The sequence below is a fragment of the Chenopodium quinoa genome, unplaced genomic scaffold (assembly GCF_001683475.1).
Source record: "Chenopodium quinoa cultivar QQ74 unplaced genomic scaffold, ASM168347v1, whole genome shotgun sequence".
In the NCBI taxonomy this organism is placed as follows: domain Eukaryota; kingdom Viridiplantae; phylum Streptophyta; class Magnoliopsida; order Caryophyllales; family Amaranthaceae; genus Chenopodium; species Chenopodium quinoa.
The window spans coordinates 2,001,065-2,015,864 of NW_018744284.1; the positions used below are offsets into that span (position 1 = coordinate 2,001,065).

The 14,800-nt window shown below is 30.9% G+C and overlaps 1 protein-coding gene across 1 annotated transcript; it reads left to right on the forward strand.

Annotated features, from left to right (window-relative positions):
- The first annotated feature begins 3,281 nt into the window (after positions 1-3,281).
- LOC110695022 (protein FAR1-RELATED SEQUENCE 5-like) lies at positions 3,282-4,469 on the forward strand. Its single transcript, XM_021872215.1, has one exon. It carries the CDS (start codon positions 3,282-3,284, stop codon positions 4,467-4,469), a length of 1,188 nt encoding a protein of 395 aa, XP_021727907.1.
- Positions 4,470-14,800: the final 10,331 nt, after the last annotated feature.

The following is a 14,800-nucleotide window of genomic DNA, read 5'->3' on the forward strand; positions in this document are numbered from 1 at the left end:
TTTTGTCATTCTTATCCTAGTACTATCATTTTTTTTTAAGTGATAAAGTTTTTTTTTCTTTTTTAATTAATAGTTTTTTTATAGCAACCAATAAGACATTGGCATCATTTCTATAAGTCGTTTAAATAATATTTTTTCTTAATTTTTCAATCAATCATTTGTACAATGATGAAATAGAAGAATATATTCATTGGTAAGAGTACTTTCATATATATATATATATATATATATATATATATATATATATAGAAATGGGATCATGTGAGAACCCATGGCTTAGGTGAGAACCAATCTAAGACCATTCATTTTTATTAGATGAATGGTTCAGATTTATTGGTAACTATAGTGGGAATTCACGTGGGCCAACTTGAAAAGGTAATGATTGTTTGTAATTTTTTTTTTTTTTTGTGCATTGGAAGACGTTGTATTCCATTGGAATACATTCCGGGTATGTCATTGGAAGACGTTATCTCAGCTATTGGAATACATTCAGCCATTGGAATACATTATCAAAGGTTAGAGCTCAAATTTTTTTTTTTTTCTGTAGTTATATTAAGCATGGATTTGTCTGTTGAATGTGGTACGTCTAATGTTCTTCATGCTTGTACCCCTGGTGGAACGAAGATATGGATTCCATGTTGTGATAGTGAAATTAGACCAACTATAGGTATGAAATTTTCAAAACTTGATGAAGGTTTGCGTTTTTATGAGTCCTACGCAGCTGTTGTAGGATTTATTACTAGAAAGTCGACGGTCAAAAAAAGAAAAAATGGTATTATTTCTTTTCAAATTATTGTATGTAATAAAGCTGGGTTTAAAGAAAAACGAAATAATGTGGTGACAGAGAAAGTTGATAGTATCGGGGAAGAAGATGATAATTTTGTAGATGATATGAATGTTGAAGAAGTGGTTGTTGGTCAAGATAAAGAAGACTATGATTGTCAATAAGCGAATACTCCTATGGTTAAAAGAAGATTGTCTACTCGAGTTGGTTGTAAGGAAAAGATGATTTTAAAGTATTGCGAAGATAGAGGTTACATTGTTTCTAATTTTGTAGAAGGGCATACTCATCATATGTATTCATCCGAGAACTCTCATTTTCAGAAGTCCAAAAGAAAGCTGACAATGTTTCATAAGAAAATGATAATTGATAATTCAAAGGTATTTGAATATGGTTTTGTTTAAAATGATTAAATTTTAAATGTGAAGTAACAATTGTGTACATATATGAAACATTAGTACTGTAATATGAAATATATATTGTTTTGGATGGAACAATCGTATTTGAATATGGTTTTGTTTAAATTATTAAATTTTAAATGTGAAGTAACAATTGTGTACATATATGAAACATTAGTACTGTAATATGAAATATATATTGTTTTTGATGGAACAATTGTTTGTAATGTATGTACTCAAGTAGGTGTAAGTACAATTGTATGGAACAATGGTTTTGATAAATGGAACAATATAACGTATAATTGAAACATAGTTGGAGCAATTGGTTGTAAAGGTTTAATATTAACAGTTATTATAACAAATGTAACAATAGGGTAATGCGGAGGAACATTAGGTCAGATATATGGAACAATAAAGTGCATTTTTGTTTCATATAATATTTCATCATCGAATTTCGCACTATCCATCAAGAATAACGTGTACCGTTATTTGTAATTAAATGTGTGCCTTTTTGTTTTTTGTTCACATCTATATTTAGAATCTTTGAAATCTTTTTTGCCTTTTTTTCATAAAATTAAATATGCACTGTTAGATCTGTTTCCATATATAGCATGGTCCTCAAACAGTCTAGTCTTTTTACATTCTGTCTCCACAGGTGAATATTGGTCCTGTCAAGACATACAGAATGGTGAAGGAATATGTTGGTGGGTATGAGAATATAGGTGCTAGTAGGAATGACTTCAAAAATTTTCATAGAGATTTGAAGGCGTATATTGAAGGATCGGACGCCCAGATGTTTGTTGATAATTTTAAGAGGAAAAAGTTGATGTGGTCGGCTTATTTTTTTTATTACGAAATGGATGAAGACGACTGTCTATGTAGAGCTTTATGGGCAGATCCTATTTGCCGGAGAAATTATGCCGTATTTGGTGATATGCTCTCGTTTGATACAACCTACCAAAGCAACATGTATCATAGTGTTATTTTTAAAGTTTTTTGAATTTTTTTTTTTTGGTGTTACAATTTGATGTAACATTTGTTTTAATTTTCGGAACATTGGAATAATATTACGAAACAGTAGACATAAATATCGGAATCGTAATTTCAGCGTATGTTTCATGTTTTCCAGATATAATATGGTGTTTGGTCCATTCACGGGAGTCGATCACCACAAGAAATGTGTCACTTTTGTTGCTGGTTTTATTGCAAAGGAAGATGTTGCTTCATTCCAATGACTATTTAGAACATTTGTTAAGGCAATGGGCGGTAGGGAGCCCAATTGTTTAATTACGGATCAAGATCCAGCTATGAAAATTGCTGTAAATTCTGTTTTCCAGCAATGTGAGCACATATATTTATTTTATTGTACTGTAACTAGAATGATTCATTTGTGAATACTATTGTTTCAAAATATGTGTTTGATGTTTCATATTAGTTTATTGATGTTTCCAGCTGTTGTTATGATGTTAAATATTATTATTCTGAATTTGAAAAAAAAAAAAAAAATTCTTGTTCCTAAATAGTGTTTTATTGTTTCAAATTTATGTTATGATGTTCCATTAGGTTAATCAATTGTTACGAGAATTTGCCTAATTATTCCAATTATTTATTTTATTATTTCAAATCTTCAAGATAATGTTCCGGAATTTTACTACAATGTTACAGTATTAAAAGCTAATGTTCCTAAATAGTGGTCTAATGTCCCATAATTAATGTCCTTCAGATTTTGTAAGTGGCACATAATGATTCATTTGTGAATACTATTGTTTCAAAATACGTGTCTGATGTTTCATATTAGTTGATTGATGTTTCCAGCTGTTGTGATGATGTTAAATATTATTATTCTGAATTTTTTTTTTTAAAAAAACATTGTTCCTATATAGTGTATTATTGTTTCAAATTTATGTTTTGACGTTCCATTAGGTTAATCAATTGTTACGAGAATTCGCCTAGTTATTCCAATTATTTATTTTATTATTTCAAATCTTCAAGATGATGTTCCGGAATTTTACTATAATGTTACAGTTTTAAAAGCTAATGTTTCTAAATAGTTGTCTAATGTCCCATAATTAATGTCCTTCAGATTTTGTATGTGGCACATAATGAAAAAGCTGCCTGATAAAGTTGGAAGGAATATCATTCAGGATACTGAATTTTTGAAGGAACTCAGTAAGTGTGTTTGGAATTTAGAAATTGAGGCACCTGAATTTGAAGAGAAATGGAACAATGTTCTTGTTGAGTTTAAATTACAAGACCATGATTGGTTGAATTTGATGTTTGAGATGAGATCTATGTGGATTCCAGCGTATTTTAGAGATGTCTTTATGGGTGGTATTATGAGAACTACCTCAAGGTCAGAGAGTGAGAATAATTTTTTTACATCCGTTGTAAATCCTCACGTGTCTCTTGTGGAGTTTTTCATGAGGTATGAAACTGCGTTGGATGCACAGAGACATTGTCAGGCAGAGAATGACAATGAATCACAGGAGAAATTCCCTCAATGTAAGACAGAATTGTTGATTGAGAGGCATGGTTCTGAGGTGTACACCGTTTCTGTATTTTATGAATTTCAAGATGAAGTTCATAGTTCTTTTTATTGTTGTGGTGTAGATGAATTGAGGAAGGAAGATGGTATTGATGTAGAAATTGTTACTGAGGCAAATAGGAGAAGGAAATTTAAAGTTTTGTTTGAGTGCTTTAGTCATGACACTACCTGCTCTTGTAAGAAGTTTTATAGGATAGGAATCCCATGCAGACATATGATATGGATGTGGAAGGCAAAGAATTTAAAAAGCATTCCAAAGCAATATATCTTAGATCGTTGGACAATAATTTCTACTCAGAAACCAATGTTAGATATAAGTTGTTTAGACACCGAAGATGATAGGCGGGTGGTTATAAATGAAATGTGGTCGGAGATATTTTCTTGTGTGAGTTGGGTTAAAGGTCATGAGGAGGACTTTATTAAGAATATTCGAGAGTTCAAGAATAAAATTGAAGCGACAAAAAATGTTACTTTGGAAGATACTCAAAATGTAAGATCTAGTGAACATGATATTGAGATGTTAATAGGATGTAGCATTCCTGATGAAATACTTGTTCAACCTCCTAAAGTGTCAAAGAATAAAGGTACAGGTGTTCACGATGGCTCTAGAACTAGTGGGTCTAAAAGATTAAAGGGTGCCAAAGAAATAGCGGTTGAACAATCTAAAAAGAAAACGAAGAGGAAATGCAGTGGCTGTGGCGAGCTAGCATATCATGATATTCGGAATTGTCCTCACAAAGCATGATGATTTGTGCAGCTGTTGTTCCTTCTTATGGGAATGTTTTACTCATTTTTATGTTTGTTGTAATGGAACAATTAGTTACATTTGAGAAACATCAGTTTTAATATATGTTATATCAGTTTTGAGAAGCATCAGTGCTAAGAAACACTAGTTCTAATATATGTAACAATTGTTTCATTTATGGGAACAGTAGGAACATTACCTGAAACATTAAGATTCATTTTAGCATGTTTTTATAATATTTTTCAGAAAGTGTGCAAATTCATTTTATGTGGCAGCGTGTATTGATTTGACTAGTCATCTTTTTTTAAAAGTACTGGTGTGGTATTGTTGCTTTGGGAACATATTTATTGTAAAGTTTAAAAGCAACCTTACACTTGTCAGTTTCATGTGGAAACGTGTTCAGTTGTAACAGTGCATGGTTTAAATTTATTTCTTACCGTTGACAATGCATGTTGTGACATTGTTTCATATTGTTTCATATTACCTTACCGTTTTTTCATTTTATCTATTTATAGTTTCATTTAATAATTCTAATTATGGGAAAATGATCCAGAACATGTTTAGCTAAACCTATAATGACATTGTTTCATATTACCTAACTGTTGTTTCATTTTATATATTTAAAGTTTCATTTAATACTTCTAATGTTTCATATTAATAGTTCACAATTGACAATAATGTATGCACATCTTTACATACGAAGAAGGAAATGTTCAGATATTAATAGAAAATCATCAGACGAAACATAAAAAGATGTTTAGCTAAATTATCCAGAACATGCATAAAAATTATGTATCTTACAACTAATGTGGAAACATTCATAAACATTGTTTACTGATTAACATGACGAAGCTGCTCTAATGCCCAGGTCTTTGATTTGGCTATAACTTCATCTTGTAGTACGTTTGCAGGGCTTGTCAATATTTTCCCACAATACTCAATCCTCAGCTTCTTCATTATATCAGGCTGAAATATATTAACAATTCAAAATAAATACCGGAACAATGAACCATAAATTATGTATAAATTAATATAAGAATTACACAAAAACTTACATCTTTTGGGTCGAATCCAATATCCCAACATTCATCTAGCTTCCCCATGTAAGTTTCCATGCGGTTGAGAGCGTATACACCGCAGTCATTATAATTGTCATTATTCTTCCATCTCATTTCCTTCATAGTGGTATTGAATCTAGACACTCCCCGTCCATTTCTAACTTTCTTTTCATTTAGAAATTTAGCAAATGCCTTGATCTGTGTAATATGAAACAATTAGATGTACCAAGGAACAATGGCACAACAAATATATACAATGAAACAATTGATATATAATATGAAACAGACTAAATGAAACATCAGATGTATGAATATGAAATAACATATTATATGTACAATGAAACATATCAAATGTATTATTTGAAACCATATATACATATATTGAAACAAATTCTATATAATAAGAAACAACAAATATATACAATGAAACAATTGATATATAATATGAAACAGCGTAAATGAAAAATGAAACATCAGATGTATGAATATGAAATAACATATTCTATGTACAATGAAACCTATTTAATTTAATATGAATCAGCAGTAATGAAAAAATGGAACGTCAAATGTATTATTTGAAACCATACATATATATATATATATATATATATATATATATATATATATATATATATATATTGAAACAAATTCTATATAATCAGAAACATCAGAAATCAACAATGAAACACCAGATATACTAATTAAAACATCAAAAAATAAAAAATGGAATACCAGTGATGTTTAGTGAAACAGTGTTATATTTTTACCATGGTAGTTGGGAAATTGTCGTACTTTGCATCCATTTCAACACCTTCTTCTAGAAATCTGTTGTCTATAATTTGCAGTTGCTTGCGTGAAAAATTGAAACAGAACAGATAATAGTGTTCAAATGCAGGGACGAGAAAGAAAACCTATAATGAAACAATAAGTAAGTTATATGTAACATTAAGTATGTCTTTTTAAGCAAATATATATGCTAAGAATCAGTACTAGTTTAGTATCTAACCAAATCTACTTTGTCAAAAGAAGTTATTTTAGAATGATTCATCTCGTCCACCATCCTGCTCTTGAAACAATTGTACCTCTCTGCAAACTTGGTATTTGGCGTAAAGTACTTGTTACCGCACAGCATATTCTGTTTGTTTCCAAGTAATTAATCATTGTTAAAGTTGTTAGTGTATCAGAAATATTATAATGTATCAATATTATAAACTGAAGTATTTTATACGGAGCATAATATATTAAAAATGAAACATTGGCACTATATAGCGGAACATTGGCACTATATAGTGAAACATTGGCACTATATACAATGAAACAATTGATATATAATATGAAACAGCGTAAATGAAAAATGAAACATCAAATGTATGAAACATTGGCACTATATAGTCAAACATTGGCACTGCATACAATGAAACAATTGATATATAATATGAAACAGCGTAAATGAAAAATGAAACATCAGATGTATGAAACATTGGCACTATATAGTGAAACATTGGCACTGTATACAATGAAACATATTGTATGTACAATGAAACATATTTTATTTAATATGAAACATAAGTAATGAAAAAATGGAACAATATGTTAATGAAACAAATTATATGATAAATGAAATATTAGAGCTTAAAAGTGAAACTGTAAAATAATTTTAGACATAATTACCCAACATTCAGAGGAGCAGAAAAAACGGTTGATAGCGCCTGGTTGCCTTCTTTTGTTTGCCATGTTAAGGATGTGGCCCCAGGAGTCTATTATATTGTTGACCACATAGTTGTCACCTTGTAGTCCTAAAATGTCTTCCCTACTGATGAAGTTAAGCCCGTCATTGTACAGCTGCTCACTGAAATTGATGGGACAGCAAAACAATTTAATGAAACAATATATATATATATAATATGAAACAATATAATATTGTATATACTATGAAACAATATGTATATAATATGATACAAAGCATTCCAGAAAATTCTCACGATTTTGGGCCTACATAAAAGGCATATTCGGTGGCTGTTCTTTGTAGGGCATCAATTTTTGCTGAAATTTTTTCATTCTGCACCATGAATGGGGATCGAAGGTGCACAGGAAGATTTTGTGTGATTCTTTTTTCTCTTTGCATACCAGTCACTGGCTCCTCACAATGTTCCATTGTTATCTTATGAACGATGAATTCAGTGAGTGACTCCAAGTGCTGCTCCGTTGGAGATTTTTCCTGCTCTGGTGACTTTCCTTTTGCTGAGGGTGTTGGAGGCAACGCCTGTGAACCTACAAACAGATTATAGTTTGACTGGAATTCAGATAATGGAACAATGTCATGAACGGATTCATTGTGGGGTGTAGCTTGTGGGGGTACAACATTATCGGGGGGGGGGGGGTTCATCTTGTTGTTCATTTAGTGGGGCCTGAAAATTTGCCCATGCTTTGTTCATCACATCACTGAGCTCAGATAAAAACGCTGGCTCATGAAATAAGTTCTCATCTTGAGATAGAAAACCCGGGGTCTTGATTCCTTGGGAACTCATGGTGGGTTGTACTGATGTGTACTTGCCCCATACATTTCTTATGAGCTCCTTCATCTCATCTGGGATCTCCACCTCCTCAATCAATTTGTATGCCTTGTCAATCAGTGCATACATTGACTACATTGACTGGACATGGCCAGCAAGTTCCTTGGAAATGTTGTTGAATTCATCAAGTATAAATCCCTATAACAAACCAACAACGTTTCAAATTCCAGTATTATAAACAATTAAACAATAGCATGTGGCCAATATGAAACATCAGATTTATTATATGAAACAGCGTAGACAAAACATTAAACACCCAAAATGTATGAAGCAATAGGTATATAAAATGAAACGATAGGCATATAAAATGAACCAACATACATCTAAATCATATACATTATTTTGAACCAACAATAATATGTAATGAAACAAATAATATTTGATATGAAACAATGAAACATTAGGTATATTAATTGTTATGTTTTTCTGTTTTTTTTTTTACCTTAACATCTTCGGGAGCAGAGGACGACGAAGGCCCTTGATTTTCTTCACCAGAATTCTTGTTTATAGCAGTTAACCTGTCGAGGACTTTACCTTGTCCAAATCCTCTCTTCATCTCGACCTTCATTCGTTCTTGTATCATCTGCTTGTTCCAAACGGATATTAGGGGTATTGTCCTTCGTGGTTGAGCTGTGCCACGCTTCAGACTATCAAAGTACATAACCTGTTTGAGCCAGTATGGAAAACTGTTGGTTTAAATTTTGAAACAACAGGCATATAAAATGAAACAACATACATCTTAAATATATTGTGAAACAGAACATACATTTGATATCACATATTTTGAATATATGTTGTTACATATTTAACAGATGGTGTTTCATTTTATAATAAATGTGATTTCAAATGTATGTTCTGTTTCACAATAAAATGAAACACCATCTGTTAAATATGTAACAACATATATTCAAAATGAAACAACAATTAATGAGATAAAAGATTTATTACATGAAATAGCAGGCGTCCAATATGAAACATCAGATTTACTATACAGCATGCATATAAAATGAAACAACGTACATGTGATATCAAATGTTTTGTTCGTATTATTATTTGGATAATGGACTATAAATTATATATAATGTACTATATGAAACAACAGTAATATGTAATGAAACAAATGACATATAATGTGAAACAGCATAAATAACAATGAAACATCAGGTATATATATGTTGTTCCATTTTATATGCCAATTGTTTCATATTTTAAACCAACATTTTTCCATATTTTAAACAGGTTATGTACTTTGACAGAAGATATCAAAGTACAAATACTACCAGTTCGTTTAACATATGTAACAACAAATAAACAATATGAAACAGTTGATTTTAAATATGAATATGTAACAATAGACGTTTATTATGAAACTGCTTATTTATTATATGAAACATTATATATTTATCATGAAACAACTTACATAAAATATGAAACAGCTAATACTAAAGCAAGTACTCAAATTAACAGTGTAACAGTAAGGATTATTTTAAAAACATTGTAATTATTCAGTGAAACAGTTTATTTAGATTTTAAAACAATATCTGAATTCCAGATCTGAATTCCAGCATTTGAACAACTTACATAAGCAACTTACATTGTGTTGCTAATACTGAAACATTATATATTTAACATGAAACACTTACATAAAATATGAAACAGCTAATACTAAAGCAAGTACTCAAATTAACAGTGTAACAGTAAGGATTATTTTAGTAACATTGTAATTATTCAGTGAAACAGTTTATTAAGATTCTGAAACAATATATTTACCATCAAGAATGGCAGAGGTCCTGTGAAGTATGCAGCTCCTTCCTTCCATTCTGCTACGGAGTTTATCAGATTCTCAAATGTGTATGTACACCAGTCGTAAGTCTTAATTTGTGAGACATTCTCACAGCAATACAAAAATTTAAAATTTAATGTTGAACGCGATGTAGATCGTACACAACAATTTATGGCAGCCACAATGAAATTCCAGATGAATTCATTGGTTGCATCTTCATCTTTTTGGGTCTCAATCAGCTGTATTAATGAGGTATTGGTTGGACTTCCATCATCAAATTGATCTCTCCATTTTTGCAGGAAAACCTGCGATTCTTCATCCTCTTCAATCCACTTATTGTCTTTAATTTCTCTCCCTCCAATTGGAAGACCAAATACAGCATGGACGTCTTCCGGGAGGACTTCTATCTCCTCTCTATTTGGCAATTGAATAGAGTCTCTGTCGGGGTTGAAGCTTGCCACAAGCTCGTGACAAAAACTGTTTTTGTTAGAATCCAGGTCCAATAGTAGGAAGGACCCAAAGCCTACATCCCTTACAGCTTGCTTGTGAGCTTCCGGAAGTCCTACAATAACCTGTTTCATGAATTTGGCTGGTGGAATACGTTGTCTAAATGCCACTTGTTCCTCCTCATCGCTGTCTACTTGCACATGTCTGATTTTTTCCCCCTTCGCAGACTGTACATTTGCTGGAGGTTCCTTCCTTTTTTTTGGCACGGGTACCACTTTTTCCTTATCAGCGACCCTAATATAAAATATGAAACAAAATAGATTTAATGCATGAAACAATATAATTAGTATATGAAACAATACATGTATTTTATGGAACATAATTAGTATAAAATGAAACAGAATTGTTATTATTCCGGAAAATGGAAAACTGAAATAATTTATATATTATATGAAATATTTATATGAAAAACTGAAACAATTTACATATTTTATGAATCATCATTAAAAAACAATTCAACTACATTTTAACATAACGTTGACAACACAATTCCAAAAACAGTTTTCCAACCACAGATATGACTATGTAACATTAGATTTTTTAATTGAATCAGTGACAAGTCTTTTTGTAACAATAACAACACCTTATGGTACAAGTCAAAATTATTGTTATCATACAATAAAATTTGAAACATTACTTTGTAGATTTTGTTTCTGTTGTTGGAGGTTGTATGTTTTCCGTCGCTTGTTTGGCTACGGCGGGAACGGCGGCCTTATCAACAGGGTTTTCCGCCACTTCTTCCTCCAAATCTCTTTGCACTTTTTCGCTGTTCAAAAGAAAAAGTATTTAAAATTTCCAACAAATATTATGGTTTATATGATAACATTGAAACATCTACCAAACAAAACGGAACCATAGATAAGACTATGTGACAATAAATATGAGAAATGAAATAGTATATGATTAGTATATGAAACAATGCACATATTATATGGAAAATAAATATAATAATATGAAAAATAAGGTATGTTTTTGTGAAACATAATGATAAGATATCACTACACCTAGTTCATAAAGAACCCAACTATATGAAACAAGTAATATAATATATGAAACATTAATATAAAAAATCGAAACACCGTACAAACAAAACGAAACCACAGTTGTGACTATGAAAAAAAACATTGACATATCTAACAAACCAAACGAAACCACAATTATGACTATGTAACAATAACTATGAGAAATGAAACAGCAGTCATTGATATAAGGTATGTAAGAAATGAAATAGTATACCATTAGTATATGAAACAATGCACATATTGTTTGGAACATATATATAAATAAATGAAACATAGGGTGTGATTTTTTGAAACATAATGTATAACATATCACTACACCTAGTTCATAGGGAACCCAACTATATGAAACAAGCAATATAATATATGAAACATTAATATAAAAAATCGAAACACCGTACAAACAAAACGAAACCACAGTTATGACTATGAAAAAAAACTATGATATAAATAATGGATTTAATTTCTTAATATTGAATTAGATGCATTCTTAAATTTATGAATGCATACGTCACGTGCCGTCTCTAAAAGATTGTATAATCCAGCAAAGTATGTGAGGGATATACAAAGAAATCAGATGAAATTCATCTTCTTGGATACAAAGAATCATTAGGCCGTCTCTCTGAAAGATTTCTATATTCCAGCGAAATGTGCGAGGGATAAACCACATTGCAAGATCCATTAAATAATCGTGACTTCAATGAAGAAAACTTTTATTTGATGTATTTTTATGTAGTTGAAAATTTAAGATTTCATTTAATTTGTAGATTCGTATGGCTTTTTATTAATTTTTTTAAAAAAATAGCTTCTAACGACTAACGTTTATTTTGCAAATGTAATATTCCATTTGTTCTTTTTTTTTTTTTCACCGGCAAACCGCACCAATGATCATAAAAATAATTTCTCTACAAAATGAGCCTACCATTCTCTTTTTTCTCCTCAATCACTGATTTATCCAAAGTAATATATTCTTACTTATACACAAAAATGTTTTTCCAATTTCCATTCATTTTCAATTAGCCTTCAATATGAACAATTATAATCAAATTATTTAAATAACATGAATTTTGAGAGTGAGGGATAGCTCAAGTGATTAGAGCTCTCCTCTCAGTTCCAAGAAATCTTGGAATCGATTATTATAATCTGCCTATGTGGCTTACTAAACACCGAAAAAAAAAATAGTATGAATTTTTAAAATAATCCAATTTTTTAATATAATCCAAATACCCCCCTTCAAACTGCTTTACAATGATACGCAATCAACCAAAAGCAATAAATCTCAATTATATGCTCCCAGTTCATCAATTCATTATTTAAAATAGCTCATCATTTCCCTATGCTCCCAGTTCATCAATTCATTATTTAAAATAGCTCATCATTTCCCTTCACAAGATATCCCATTATTTTTCATGTCTTGCATAGTTTATCAATGTAGTGATTGCCTATTTTTCAAATGACTACCTTCATAACCCAACAGTGGAAGACCCCTAGCATATGCCTAAAGAAGGAGAGGGTAGAGGTTTCCTTGGCATGTTGGGAAACATCAATTCTATGTATTAGGTATGAAAAAATTGTCCAGTTCAATGGAAAGGTCAGAATGGGTCATGAAATATCTAAATGGCTACTATCATATTAGAAGCAGTTGTTTCTAGAGATTTGTGGAGTTGTATGCATTATTTTAGGACACTAGGATCTTACAACTACATTTATACACTTCAATGTTCTCCGGTCTTTGGCGATATAATAAAAAACTATGCTCCATAAGTTTAGATTTCAAAGAATGGAAATGCTTATAACAAGGGGTACTATATATCTCACAAATGGGAGTTCTCCAAAATGTTCTACATTTATCGATGCCATCATAGCTCCACAACCTTGTAAATAAAAATTGTTTGCTGAAAGCCCAGAGAGTGCTAGAAAAGATGTTGAGCATGAATTTGATGTGCTACTAGCTCGGTTTACAATAATTAGGAAACCGATATAAAGTGTAGACATGTCGTGGAAAATCATGTGTATCATTATCCACAACATGATACATATCTGGATTATAAAGATTCACGTGAAGAACCGAAAAAGCTACAACAATTATTCACCATTACACCTCGGTCATTATGATCCAAAAAAATTTAGTGAATTTATGGCTACAAGCCTACTACAAGTCTACAACCCTTATCGTTACACATCAAATTGGTCCCTTTTGGATCAAAATGACCCCTCAAACCTTAATTGAGCAATTTTTTCGACTTATAAATAATGGCATGTAAATCGAAGCACAACTTAGCAAGTAAAACAAGACATTTATAATAATTTTGTACCAATTTTGACCTCAAATTGAATCCTCAAGAGTCAAAATGATCCCCCAAAACCTTAACTGTTTAAAACATTATTTTTCGCAATTGACTTCAAAGGTTCTTATTCACAAAGTCTGCCACTTAAAAAGTCGTGTTTGACAAATTATCCTTTATCAAAAGATTTTCTTTGATGTTGCGAAAGGAAAGATGATGAATACATTGGAAAGTGAAGAGTAAAAAGAATGTACATAATATGTCAAATTGGTAAAAGGAGATAAAAATAAAGGGACGATATGTAATGTCCTCATTTTTTTATTTTTATTTTTTTTATTTTTATTTTATTTTTATTTTATTTTTTGGAAATGTCCTCATTGTTGTTCATGCTCAGCTCCTTTAAATCCAAACTTAGGCCCTAGTGAAAAGTGAGGTGGAGAAAAGAGAAAATGAGGCGAATGAACAAGACAAGAAGAGAGAGAAAGAATGGGTGTAATCTCCCGTATTTTTAAATATTTTATAAATGAAATTTTATTTTATTTATAATATTTATTTGTATTTTTTCATAATTTAATTTTTAAATTATTAATTTGGGTCAAAAATTATTTTAGGCTAAATTATTTTATGTACTTATATCCTACAATCCATTACTATAAAAACAAAGCCTAACCCAGTTGTTTTTTAATTGGCCCATTATTTTCATGAGGCCCAATTCTATGCTACAATTCTCTCCTATAAATACCCTATGAATCCCCAAATTTTCCCCCACACAAAAAGGAGAGGGCTTTGTAGAAGGCGATTTTTAGTTCCGTAAGTGGCCAACCAACTCGTGTACTCAAGGTACGTACAAGGATACGAAAACCTTGACTTTAGAAGCATGTTTAAGGACTTGGAAAACCTTAGAATCATGTTAGGAAACTTGTAGATTAGTTGGAATTGTATGGTAGTAAGTTTGATTGGTGATTAATGTAGTGATTGGCATTGTTTCATGTATGAGAATTGTGTATTAATTTATCTTGTAAGTATTATTTATGCATTAACATGCAAGATGAGCTTAGAGGCAAAGGTACGTGAATATGTGGAATGAATTATTGTATTACTCGTTC